Source organism: Pteropus medius, unplaced genomic scaffold (assembly GCF_902729225.1).
Source record: "Pteropus medius unplaced genomic scaffold, Ma_sr-lr_union100, whole genome shotgun sequence".
Lineage (NCBI taxonomy): Eukaryota > Metazoa > Chordata > Mammalia > Chiroptera > Pteropodidae > Pteropus > Pteropus medius.
Window position 1 is genome coordinate 2,639,701 of NW_024356249.1, and position 13,345 is coordinate 2,653,045.

Below are 13,345 nucleotides of genomic sequence, written 5' to 3' on the forward strand. Positions count from 1 at the left end.
TTCCCAAGGCTTGCTTCCCATGGCCACCGGCTTTTTCTGTCTTTATTCCTCTTTTCCCTTTTTCATTTTGTACTTCTCTCTTTCCTTATAATGTTGTCATTTTTCTCAAAGGCAGTGGAACCATTAGTATACCATACGTGTAGTGACAGGAAAAGCCCTGACTTCATTCTCATCTTTTCTTGCAGATTCGGTATATCTCACAAACACAGGGTTTGCCAGCTGAATATTTATTAAGTGCAGGGACAAAGACAACTAGGTTTTTCAACCGTGACACAGACTCGCCGTATCCTCTGTGGAGGCTGAAGGTAGGAAGAGTGTCCCCTCCATCCCTCGCCAGCGCCCAGCACTCGGGGAAGGAGGGCACTGGGATGGTCAGATCGGTGGGGAGCTGTTGACGGTGACACGTGGATCCTGGGTCTCACTCTGCCAGCACCGCGGGGGAGGGGCAGCTGTCGCTGGTACGTGGTGTGGAGGAATTTGAATGTTCAGAAACACAGTTGTGCTTGGCCCGCTGCCCCTGCAAAGCGTGAGGGCCCGTCTCTGATGGCTAAATTCCCAGGATTCAATCAGGTAAACCTGGTGACCTGTCCGATTGGTGTGGCGAGTGAAACGACCCACCCCCTGCCCTCAAGGAGCCCCCAGCCCAGAGGAGACCCAAGGGCCAAGTCCTGTCCCGAAGTAACACGTGTCCCGGTGGGAACAGGGTGTGGCCGAGGGACGGGAAGACCATCTGAGTCGGGCTCTAAAAGATCAAGAGGGACTTCAGGCAAAGGAAACAGCCCAGGCAGCGTGGCACCCTCAGGCTGGGGCGGGTTGGGGGGCTGTGGGGGGGTGCTGTGCCCCAGCTAGCAGGTGGTGCCGCGCACCTCACACACCAGTAAACTCGGGGGGTTTCACTCTAACAGAAACATATTTTGCTTTCACTTTGATCTACGCCTAGTAATTAAAATTAATGTATTTTCCTGGGAAGGAGAAAATAATGCCAGCTTTAAGTATGTTTTATGCTCATTTTAGGTGCTGCTTTTCTTGCAAGAGTGGGTGGGTGTTTTTTGGACAGAAACCGCAGCCAAATTCTAACACGATTTAAAGATAGTGTGCGGCCAACAGTTATAAAAGATTTAGTAAAGAGAGTGGGGAGCAAAGCAGGCACTCGGGCTAGTGGTGGGAGGGCGGTGTTTGGTAACTGAGGATGAGTAGCTCAAGGTCAAGTCCAGCAAGAGTCCTGGGGTGGACGAGGGTGAGAACAGGCAGAGGCGAGGTTCACTTCTCTATCTTAGTCAAGAGCTTCAGTCCTCCTTGTCCAGCTGTTCCTGGAATCAAAGCCTAGATCTTAGCAGATGCAAGAGAGCTGTCCTTGAATGGGATTTTGAGGATTAATTACCTGTGGTCCATGGATGAGTCCCAAATCCCACGATGATTGGAAACAGCAGCTTCCTAGACCAAGGCCAGTGAGGGAAGGGGGTGTGTGTGCCCCAGCCCCAGGCGGAGGGGCGGCTCAGAACACAGACGCCACAGCCGGCTGCCACTTGCTGGCCGTGAGACCCTGACAAGCTCCTTAAGCTTTCCATTCCTGCTTCTCCCGCTGGAAATTGGTTGGTAATCATCCCACCTAAGAGCATTGTGAAGAGTCTTAAATGAGTTCATGTGCTTTAGAGTAGTACCTGGCGTAGTGAGAACTGTATGTGTAAGAGTCTGATACATAATATTAACTTAAAATTTTAAAACTGTGTAGGAAAGGGCTTCTGCCTTTCCACATATGGAATCTGACTTTATCCCTTAAATTCGGGAAGAATGTCGGGTTATCACGGAGATGGTGTATCTTGCTCATCTTGGAATCCTCCGGACCTGACTTAGAGCAGGCCCCTGACAGGTGTTTACGGGAAGGAAGGTAGTAGGGTGAGTTAGTGTGGGGTATGAAGAGAGAAAGTAATTTGTGTGCAGGTCACTTTAAGAAGTACCAAAGCCTCCTTTTCTGAAAGGTGGGGAAAAGACCCTCCGTGAGATGCAGAAGCTTGACGGTTTAATGACCAGGAACTAATTCACATTACCCTTCGGCTTTTGCCTCTCTTGACCAGACACCAGATGACCATGAAGCAGAGACGGGGATTAAGTCAAAAGAAGCAAGGAAGTACATTTTCAACTGTCTAGATGACATGGCCCAGGTAAGCTTTGTGGGTGAGTATGCAATGTCAGCCCTTTAAAAACCAAGCATAACAAGACTTCTGCAGGAGTAGTATAGGATGGTGGCTAGAAATCCACCTTACTCAACTGCCGTGGTTGACCTTGACCTCAAACAATGATATGCCAGCCTTAGTAAGAATACCACTGGGTTCGTGGAACATTTTTAAAACCTCACAGCAGCTCTTTAAAAACGGCTTCAGTTTATTGGTTCCCATTCGTGAAATAGTACCGGCCAATCTTACTGATGTTTCCAAGAGAGGAACCCAAGCGCACTAGAACATCTAAGTTCAATGCCCACGATTCAGTGTTAGTTCTCTAGGGCTGCCGTAGGAAAGCACCACAAATTGGGGGGGCTAAAGACAACGCAGTTCTGGAGGCAGAACCTGAAAATCAAAGTACCAGCAGGGCCACGTTCCCTCCGAAGGCTCCAGGAAGAAACGGCCCCACGCCCCTCTCCTAGCTTCTGGTGGCCCCCGGCGGTCCTCAGCGCCCCTGCGTTTCCCCCTCCTGCCCCTACTTCCCTCATGCGGCCTTCATCTGTGTTTCCTCCTGTCCCGACGTCCAAATCTCCCTCTTTTTCCTCTTATAAAAATACCAGTCATTAGATTTAAGGCTCACCGTCTTCCAGTCTGACCTCATTTTAACTTTATTACATCTGTAGAGACCCTATTTCCGAGGATGATCATATTCACAGGCACTGGGGATTAGGACTTAGACATATCTTTTGGGGGGACACAGTTCAACACACTGCACTCGGTCTCGCTCAGCTCACTTGGAGGGACCAAAGTCTCTCACCTTTGTGCCCAGAGAAAATTCTAGAACTTCAGTTATTTTTCGTGTAAAGACTAGTCTAAAACCAGGACGATCCAAAGTGAATTTTTCTGAAAAGCAATGAGAAGTAAAGCTAGAGACCAATAAACACTTAGCACACCTCTTACTGAAGATGAGTGTAACCAAAAATCATGTTGCTGAGTAAAGCATACTTGTCGGTTGATTAGAAGCTTAGATTGTCTATGAAAACCGAAATTGCTTTCCAGAGCATGTCTCAGAAAACAGAGAAAGCACCACAAAACTAGTCTTTTAAAGGCTATGCTAGTATGGACTTGCTCTGGGACGAGAAATCCTGTGTCCAGCTTTCCTGCTTGTCCCGGCCAGAGGAAAGCCCAGCGGACACAGGGACCCAGATGACCCTGGCCCTAACTCAGGAAGCTCCACGACGACTGAGCCACTGCAGATGTAGGAGGAACACACTGAGGCCCCTACGTTTCCCTCCGAAGGTTAAATAAAAAGAAACCTTTTTGCATCTTATTTGGTACTGTTTCGTTGCAGTTTTTGAATTGTGGTAAAATCCACGTAACCTAAAATTTCCCTTTTCACCACTTTTAACTGTACAAGTCAGTAGCATTAAGAACCTTCACACTGTTATGGAACCAGCCTCCAGAACCCTTTTCCTCTTGTGGTCATTTTCAATGAGATGTGATGTGAGGAGCATTTCAATTTAACTGATTGAAACAGGGGAGCGTACGCCCTGTCACTTATGTGGATTTGCAGGTACCAGCAGTGACCTCTCCCTTCCCCGAGCATGACCTCCCTCAGCTTTCTCTGCAGAGAGAACAGCCACATCCTGTGGGCAATAATGACATGTGACAGTGCTTTCCACGGAGCAGACGCGGCCCTCTGGGAATTGGGAAGGGGTGGTTGAGAGATTGCGATGGAGCTGCGGGGTGGGAAATAGGGGCAGGCAGGGAGAAGGGGGGCCCAGCGGGGTCTTCGTAACCTGTCCCTACTTGCTTCCAGGTGAACATGACAACAGACTTGGAAGGGAGCGACATGTTGGTGGAAAAGGCAGACCGGCGGGAGTTCATTGACCTGTTGAAGAAGATGCTGACCATAGATGCCGATAAGAGGATCACTCCGATCGAAACCCTGAACCACCCCTTTGTCACCATGACACACTTACTCGACTTTCCCCACAGCACACAGTAGGTGTCCTGCGCGATGCTTCATACCACGGGTCAGCAAACGTTTCCTTTAAAGCCCCAGATGGTAAATATTTTAGGCCTCGTGGCCATATGGTCTCTGTTGCGATCACTCAGCTCTGTCGTTACAGGTGAGAGCAGACGCGGACAATACTTAAACAAATGAGTGATGTCGTTTTTCAATAAAATATGATTTATACAAATGGGTGGCGGCCAGGTTGGGGCCCTGGGCCACAGTTTGCTTTTCACCAATAAAGGAGGGAACGATGGAGCCTAGGAAAGTTCAAGGCTGAGGGGACTAGACTCTGGGTGTCTGTGCTTAAATGCGCAGAATGACAGGGCCCATGAAGCACAGCCACTCTGTGCCAAAGGTCACTTCCAGAACCATTCCAGAGAGGACTCAGTCTAGATTGGATGTGGATTTGTTTGTTCATTCATTTATTCAGTATGCTGTGTGCTGTGCCACATACTGGGGGGTAGAGACAGAGGTACAAAACTAGTGATACCCGAATTGCCAGACTGTTATCAGGGAGAGTGTAGGTGCGCCGAGAGCGTGTAACGAGGGAGCCTTGCTTGGGGCGGGCCAGGGAAGACCCTGAGGGCGCGACTGCTGAGGATGAGTGAGAGGTGACCGGTGGAAATGCCACCGAGAGCAGAAAGGGCACTACCCGGGCGGAGGCTCCACACGAGAGAGCTGGGGACAGTAGGACGAGCCAGGGGTGCGTCGTCCACGTTCAGGATTTTGGTCTTGATCCTACGAGTGATGGGGAGCCACTGAAGGACTTGCAAGCAGGGGACTGGCCGGTTAGAGCTGTGTTTTACAGCTCAGGTCAGGGACCCGGGAAGAAGTGCCCATCACGTCCCACAACTTGGGAGCTGTTGGTGACTTGTCAGGGCTGTTGCAGTTTGCGGCAGAAGCGGAAACCAGCTTAGCGGGTTGGAAGACTGAGGGAGAGGTGGAGAAATAGATAGGACCCTTTCAAGAAGGGAGGCTGCGAAGGGGGAGGGAAGAGATAGAGGAATGACTGGGGAGAGCCCAGGGTGGGCTTTCTTTTAATATGGAAGAGACTCGAGCCATTTACAACGCTGATGGGAGTGTCTGGTATCACGTGAGAGAGAAAAGATAAAGGATGCTCAGAAGAGACAGTCTCCTGAGACCGGGAGGGGCTGGGATTCGGAACACAGGTAGAGGAACTTGCCAGGAGGCGGGGCGCACGGACAGCTTCTGGCTTGTTGAGAGCAAGGTGCTTGGCGGTTTGAGAAGGGCAGAAGAGTTTAGAGACTTGGAGCAGAAGGTGGCAGAGCAGACTGAACAGAGAAATGCAGTAGAATTGTTGAGCATGGAGGTTGGACATGAGCAGTGTGGGTGTAGCTGGACCCCCCAGGTGAGGGCCTGGAGTGACAGACAGTTGGGTTCATCCAGGCTGGAGTTTTGCCAGGCTGCTAAGTGAAAAAGACAGGTTGACAGACTTAGGGTGTCAGCAATAGCACAGTCGTAATCCAAACTGATGGGCCGATGGGGGCTTAGCGGAAAGGGAGAGGGATGAAGATGGTCTGATCGACTCAGAGACTGGTCCTTTCATAACAGTCGAATGGGCCACATGGGTAAACATGGGGCCGGGGATGGGGTGCTTGAATTTGCGGCGTGGGGAAGTGGAGCGGTTTCAGGTTTGCCAGTCCAGAGCATGGGTGGCCAAGACTGACAGCAGGTCGCCGGAGATGAGAAGCAACAGAGAAGCCAGGGTGTCTGGCAGGTACCCAGCGTGCCCTCTGAGGCCTCCCTAGGTGGCAGGGAATGGGTTCAAGTGGAGGACTGAGCCCGTGGCACAGGCCCCCGGAGAAGGAGGGGGAGAGAAAAGCCAAGCGAGGCAAGAGAATGGGAGGGAGTATTAGTTTGCGGAGCCTGCAATAGCAAAGTACCACGGAGCGGCCGTGTGGCTTAAACAGCAGAAATTAATTTTTATATAATTCTGGAAGTTTAAGATTAAGGTGTTGAGCAGAGCGGGTTTCTTCAAAGGCCTCTCTCCTCGGCTTACAGGTGGCCACCCCTCCATGTCCTCAAGTGGTCCTCCTATACATGTCTGTGTCCTGTTTTCCTCCCCCTCGTGAGGAGCTGGCTTAGGGCCCACCCGAATGACCTCATGTTACCTCTTTAAAGATCCCAACTCCAGATTCAATCACATTCTGAAGTACCGGGGGTTAGAACTTTAACGCATGAATTTGCGGGGCACAGTTCAGCCCGTGACAGAGGCTAACAAGGGCTATCACTTCACCCTGTCAACCCCGTACTTGGGGTTTAAAAGTCACATCCCTGGATGTCTGCCGGGAGAAGCAGCATCCCCAAGAGAGCACCAGACTTTAGTTAAGGTCAGGAGGGAGAGGGAATATGTAAGGAGAGGCTGGAGACGAGAGGCATTTGCAGAGTAGGGTCGGCCCTGCGGTGGCCAGCCTCCGACTGGGCCGAGTCTCAAGGTGGGACTTGGCCTTAACCAGCCTACAAGAAATGAGTGGGTGGCGCCCAGCAGAGATGGCACATCCTCTAATTAAACGTAGAGTACGTTTCCTTTCTCTCCAGGGTCAACAGTCAGTTCCGTTCCTTATCACATTACAACAACCAGCCAGTGAGTCTCTAATTTAGAACCATGTTTGAAACAACCAAACTCCAGTACGAAGAAGGAACTTGGACCTGCCCCTTGCAGACTGTCATTAAGGGATTTGTCCTGTTTCCGGGGCTGGTAGGGGTGAGTCAAGGGGAAGTCAGTCTGGGCTTCCGGAGAGGGGCTTCCGGATACGGCTCCCAAAAGATCAGTCTTTTATATTCAGAGGTGAAGTGGGATGATTGAGAAATAGCCGTGGGTAGGAGATGGAGGGGGTGCTCCCCAGAGGGCCCCCATTAGCTGTCTGCAGTGAGACAGTCACCCACAGAAAGTCGGAGCCATGGTCGAATGAGCTCAGGGTTCCGTCCACCACTGGGTCCTCTGAGGAGGCAGCCGCGAAATGCTTCACATACTTGGTGAAGACCGAGCATGGAAACGGTGAGCATCAGCTCCAAATTCAGAACTTGGTGTGGGTCCCAAGAGGACCGCTGACCGTTTATAACTCATAAAATGGGCCTCAGAAGGAAAGACGGGTCTTTGTGCACACCTAGGCTTACCTGAGAGCGGGCCTCATCCCTAAGGGTCTAGGACTCCCTGAGGCCACGAGAAGAAAGCTACAGGCCCGGCCTGCCGCAGGCCTCCACCGGGGTGAGGCCACAGCTACCCCAGCTTCTGAGTTGATAGGTGAGAGACAGACACCCCACCCAGTCCTCCGTGCCAGGATTCTAGTGCCCAGATTCCTTAAAAAACATTCTCATAGAACTAACCCAAAGTGAAAGTATTTGCCTCTTCCTGAAACTCAAAACTCAGGGCATTTCAGAAAATTCTGAGTCTAAAAGTTTGGGGTTGAATTGTCACAAAACCATTGAATGCTTTAAATACATCCCAAAAAAGAATACAAAATCCATTGTTTTATTCCTTCAGCCCACTTGCGAAAGCACTTAGTGTGCTAGGTACTAAGGAGGGGCGCGAAACACGTCAGCTTTGCCGGTGTTACCAGTTTTTTTAGCTAGTGGTTACCGCAGAGTACGTTTCCTTTCTCTCCAGGGTCAACAGTCAGTAAATGTTTATTTCATGGGATGATGTGGGCAGCGTACGTAGTCATCGGCTCAGAAAGAAAGGATTCTCAGAGCAGGTGTAAGTCAGTTTGGAACATCTTTCATTGAAAGGATATTTGGGGACAGCCCACAGGCACTTGCTTGGCCCAAAATATAGCTGACCTGTGGTCTGCAGAAATAGTATACGTTTCTAATCTTAAAGTATTAGAAAAATTATTTATATTCGGTTATTACATTTATAATTAAAATAAGTATTTAAAATTGCACTTTAAGTGCTGTTTTATTATCTTGCATATTAGCATTTGAGGAAAAATATATTTAATTAGAAGAAGCCACAGAAATGAATGAGAAACCATGTATAAATTCCCAAGGACACTTCGTAGTGGGTTTTTAAGAGCCCGAGTGGCTGAGGCCACTCATGGCTGTCCTTTCCTTTGACCCTGGTGTCCGCAACACTTTACACTTCACTTTCATAATTTGGGTTTTGTTTTGATTCACAAATGCAATGGAGGAAGAAAAAGAGGAAGAGAATTTTATTTCATGTAACTGGGCAAGAATTAGAAAGTAAAAAGGAAGGATGAAGAAAGTTCAAGAGGATGTATAGGTATATGTGAAGATCGCCAGTAATTAGCCCTTGACCTTGGCAAAGTACCGATCCTCTCTAAGTTTCATCCTCGCCCATGAAGTAGGGGCAGCAATTGTCTCTCCCTCTCGTAGTTGTAAGACTGAGTGAGAGAGTCTTGCGCACAATTACCACAGCTCTCGATCTTAGCCACTGTTATTAAGTCTTAATATTATTATTGTTCTCATCACCTGCACAGTTCCTATGGGAAGAGTGGCAATGATACCGAGTTGGCTGGTTCCTCGGCTGTCCCCTAGATGGCGCCAGTGCCCCAGAGTAGCTGGGGAGAGTCAGCAGGGAGCTGCCTGTGGGGTGGGTGGAGGCAGGTCCAAAGCTGTTTTATGTCCCCAGTCAGAGAACTTACACGTTTGTTTATGGGCCACAAACTGCACCGAAAGCTGAGAATGAGCTGGGACGTGGGAGGCAGATGAGCGATATGAGGAAGATGCAGAGAGGCATCAGTCCGGGTGTGCTGCGGAGACCTTTCCCCGTCCAGGATGGGGAGGAGGCGAGTGAGGGGGAAACTCGTCTAAATACCTCTTGCAAACGCAGACTGTACGTGGGAAATCCGGGAAACTTAGACCTAGCGCTGTTTTCCTCGTTCCCTTACTTCTTAGATTAACCGTTCTCCCCTTTTCTCTCTCCGTTTTCTCCCCGTTTTCCCACGTTACCTTCTTCCCTTTCCCTCGCACCACTGTCTCTGCCTTCTGCACGGACAGCGTCAAATCATGTTTCCAGAACATGGAGATCTGCAAGCGCCGGGTGAATATGTATGACACCGTGAACCAGAGCAAAACCCCTTTCATCACGCACGTGGCCCCCAGCACGTCCACCAACCTGACCATGACCTTCAACAACCAGCTGAACACTGTCCACAACCAGGTAAGTGGGCAGCAGGGGAGGAGGCGGGCGGGGCTGACAGCACCAGGAATTGTATTTTCCCACCAAAGCCAGTCAGGAGACAAAATTCCTCCAACATCGTATCCCAGAGACAAAATTCCTCTGCTGTCATATTCGACTTTGTAAGAAGGCGTTTGCTTCCGAGGTCGTTTCCTTCGGGAGCCCCGGGCACTCTTTGTGTCACCTGCTGGCCCCATCGAAAGGTCCCAGAAAGGACTCACTAAGGTTTCTGAGGTGATACCTCTGCTGCTTCCCTCTGTCCCGGTGCGTGGTAAGGTGGAGGAGATGCTATGATCCTCGGATGTCCGGTATCTGCCTGGTGAGGAATTCTAGAACCAGGACAGCAGCAGTCACCCGGTTCCGACCCCTCCCCGTCATCCCCACACTGCCAGGTCCACAGGACCTCCTTTCAAGACAGATAAAACCTGTCCTTTCTCCAAGTCATGAGGAAGATCCATTCATCAGTCTGGCACCAGAATCCTAGCATCTGGAACTGAAAGGGGCCCAGAAACTAAGGTTTTCTCTGCACGACTTTCCAACTTTTTGCAGGAAATGAGCAGAATCCAGCACTAGCATGCTGCTTGAAATACAGATGGCATCCAAGAATTCCTGAGTGCATAATCTCCAGGTCCTGGCTCAGGTGGTCTGTGCCATCGCAGAGACTTTCACTCCCATCTCCCCATCTTACTGGTTCCCCCAAAGACATGTCCCTAGGTTTACTCAGTCTTACTATCAGTCTGCAGTGACAACACTCCTGTGTGTGTGCACACACACGCACACGCACGCACGCATGCACGCACCTCTGAGTATGAGTGTTCTGATCCTGAAGTAGGAGTGAATACTTCCACCTGGCCATGCGCTCTTCTCGACGAGTCCCCTGCTGTCACTGAAGAGTCATTGACCCTGTTTTCCTGGGCCACTGCCGGAGCACCCTGGGTTGCGAAGGTCTTTACTCTCCAGCCTGTCCTCTCCCTCTGCCTGCATTCGAGGAGAGGCCACCAGGAATCTGCCACCCCTGAGGGCCACTGGTGGCGTTAAAGTTCTGCGGTGGGAGGGGGGGGGCAGGCTCATGACCTGTAAGGCCTGGAGTCCCGAGAAACAGTCGTCCCCCAGCACCTGGCCCAGCCCCCCCAGAGAGGGCATCCACAGCCAGACGGGTGAGCTCCTTGACAAAAACTCACCGTGGCTCTTCCTCACCAGAGCCCATGTAATGAGGAGACAGATCTGGCGGTGCCAAGGCATGGAGAGCAGAGGAGATCCGTAGTAGCCGGGTCGGCCGAACCAGGAGAAGGGACCAACCAACGTACAGTGTCCATCAGGCGGCAGTTGGGAATTTTTGAGCAGGGTGGTGACATGCATGGAGTAGTCTTCTGGAAAGAATGTTCTAGTCTCTGTGCCCAAGAAGAATTGGAAGAGAAAAAGTGGAGGGTAGAACATCACCAGTCAGAGCCGCACAGGGGACCAGGCACAAGGAACCAGGCCCCCCCCGAGGAAGTAGCGATTGAAGAGCTGTTGGATTCCAGGGACATTGGGAAGGGAGAGGCAGCAGGACCAGTGACTGACCAGAAGGCGGGATAGCAGAGGATGTTGGTGGCCCTAAGAGGGAAGCGCAGAGGCACCAAGACCCGAGGAGAGCCTGGACCTCGCTCTGTGGAGTCGGAGCAGAGAGTGGGAAGTGTGTACGTGGCCCCCCGGGCAGCAGGGGCTGCAGAGAGAATGGAGTAGAGCAAGGCGCTCCATCAGTAACGGAACACATGCTGGGCCACACGTGTTGCACACGCGTTCCCAGCCACACCACCTGGGGCTGCCTGCGCTGCTGCCACAGACACACACTTAGCGTTACAGTATGTGTCTTAATGCAGACATGTACTCCCGTCACTTAGGGACTGACTACCTGCAAACGAATGAATTTGCTTTGCACTGAAATTCAGTGTAAAATCTAAGTATAAAAAGTGTAAAGTGAGACTTTATCCTTTTTATTGAATTTGATATGCATAAATGTCCTTCTTGTAATTCTATTTTTCTGTGATGTCCATCATGCTCTTTCTTCCTTTTTCTTTAGTTCTTGTAATCTCTAGTGGCCAAACCGCTTGTACAGTGTTGAATTTGAAGCCATAGGTGACCTCCATCCACAGTGCCGAAGGGGCTAAGTGAAGGAGGCTAAGATGGGGTGAAATTGGACAGGTCCCGATTTGTTTATTTTATTTATTTATTTATTTATTTATTTATTTATTATTTTTAAATTAGAGTTGACATTCAGCATTATTTTTGTTAGTTTCAGGTGTATAGCATAGTAGTTAGACATTTATATAATTTCCAGAGTGACCCCCCTGAGTAGTCTAATACCCACCTGGCGCTCTACAGTTGTTACAGAATTCTCGACCCTATTTCCCATGCTGTGCTTCACAATCTCTTAATTATTTCGTAACAACAATCCCAGTTTAGAAGTTATTTTCCTTGCACTGCCTTGCTTCATAAGGAAGTTCAGTCTCAAATGATGTCTGTTTCTGAAAGAGAAAGGAGGAGGGACATTTCGCTATGTGTCTACCCATGTCCATTTCTGTTCTCGACCCACTAGCATCTTTCTCTCTGCCTTTCAACCTTAGTAGCTGAACACCAAACTCAAAGAAGAAACCCCCGTCTCAGCCTGCCCCTCTGCCTGTTTCTATAGCATATTTCTTTCCAGTAACTGATGTGTAGCTGGCTAAGGATATCTATAAACAGTGCTGCCCTCACACCCCGGCCCTCCTCTAGGTACGTGTACTTCTGTGCCACACTCTGGGTACCTGGAACCTCGGGCCTGCAGGGGCCTCCGTCTGATTCAGCCTCCCAAGTATGGACCACACTACCAGGTCCACGTATGTGCACCCAAAGCCCCTTAACTTGTAGCACGGAGCTGGGGTATGAAAGAAGGCAGGCAGGCGTCAGCTCTCCCCCATCACCGTGTTCCAGTGGCAGAACCCAAGGAATCCAGGAATCCTAAACTCAGACCTGGCCTTCCAGATGAAGGTGTATTTGTCAAAGTGGACGAGCAGAACGCGAATCGTTTCCAGCCCCGTTTTTAACTTTGCAGTATTTAGACAGACGGTATCAGGCATCCGTTTGCACTCGCATCCAGGCCCCACAAAGGTCCGAACAGGCCTGCAGGTGATTCTGTGTCTCACATGGCTGCAGGTCCCTCCGTTTCCTTGAGACTTTTCAACTGTATTTCCGCTCCCCTCTGTTTTTGCTTCTTTGCTCTTGGTTTTCGTTCGTTTGCTTTCTTTTGAGTTCATTTATTTGATTTAGATTCGTGTCTCCCAACATGCCACCGCCCTCATTTTTTATTTTTGTTTATTTTTGTTTAATCCCCATCATTCCTTTAGGCTCCCACCTCCACCAGTGCCACTATTTCCTTAGCCAATCCCGAAGTCTCCATACTAAACTACCAATCTGCACTCTACCAGCCCTCAGCGGCATCCATGGCTGCAGTGGCCCAGCGGAGCATGCCCTTGCAGACGGGAACAGCCCAGATTTGTGCCCGGCCTGACCCCTTCCAGCAAGCTCTCATCGTGTGTCCACCTGGCTTCCAAGGTAAGAATGAGCAGACCCAGCCTCTCACCTGTTTCTGACAGGACCAGCCGCAAGGTACAGGCACCCACAGGGTTGTCATAGCAACTTCCCTGGGGTGGGGCCCTCTCCGTTTCTTTCAGTGAGAGCACCAGGCATCAGTGAACTTGAGGCCCCTATCCTACTGTGGCCAGCCTAGAAACACTGGGAATTGGTTTTTCTCACCACTTGCCAGTGATCTTTCTCCCTGGCCCACTGTCTGTAAATAAGCAGGTTGTTTGTGCTCCCACTGTTATGCTGATATCAGCTCTGGGGGCTTCTCATGAGAAACACCCCTGAGTGGCTTACGTACAGCAAACTGCCAACCCCTGACAGCCAGCGTGGTCTCAGTTCCCATGAATGACATAAATCTGAAAAGTCCCTCCCAGGCCACCCCCAAATGATTCTTCGGCCATGTAC

General features: G+C 50.3%; 1 protein-coding gene across 1 annotated transcript in view; it reads left to right on the forward strand.

Moving 5' to 3' along the window:
- Window positions 1–164: 164 nt before the first annotated feature.
- The window catches only part of LOC120601048 (homeodomain-interacting protein kinase 2), a gene marked incomplete at its 5' end in the record, with an annotated part of 47,044 nt that continues 33,863 nt past the window's right edge, over window positions 165–13,345 (forward strand). The window contains 5 exons of the mRNA XM_039860661.1: window positions 165–305; window positions 2,076–2,162; window positions 3,979–4,163; window positions 9,157–9,319; window positions 12,703–12,910. Of these exons, the coding sequence (XP_039716595.1) occupies window positions 165–305; window positions 2,076–2,162; window positions 3,979–4,163; window positions 9,157–9,319; window positions 12,703–12,910 (784 nt within the window). The remainder of the gene's footprint in view (window positions 306–2,075; window positions 2,163–3,978; window positions 4,164–9,156; window positions 9,320–12,702; window positions 12,911–13,345) is intronic.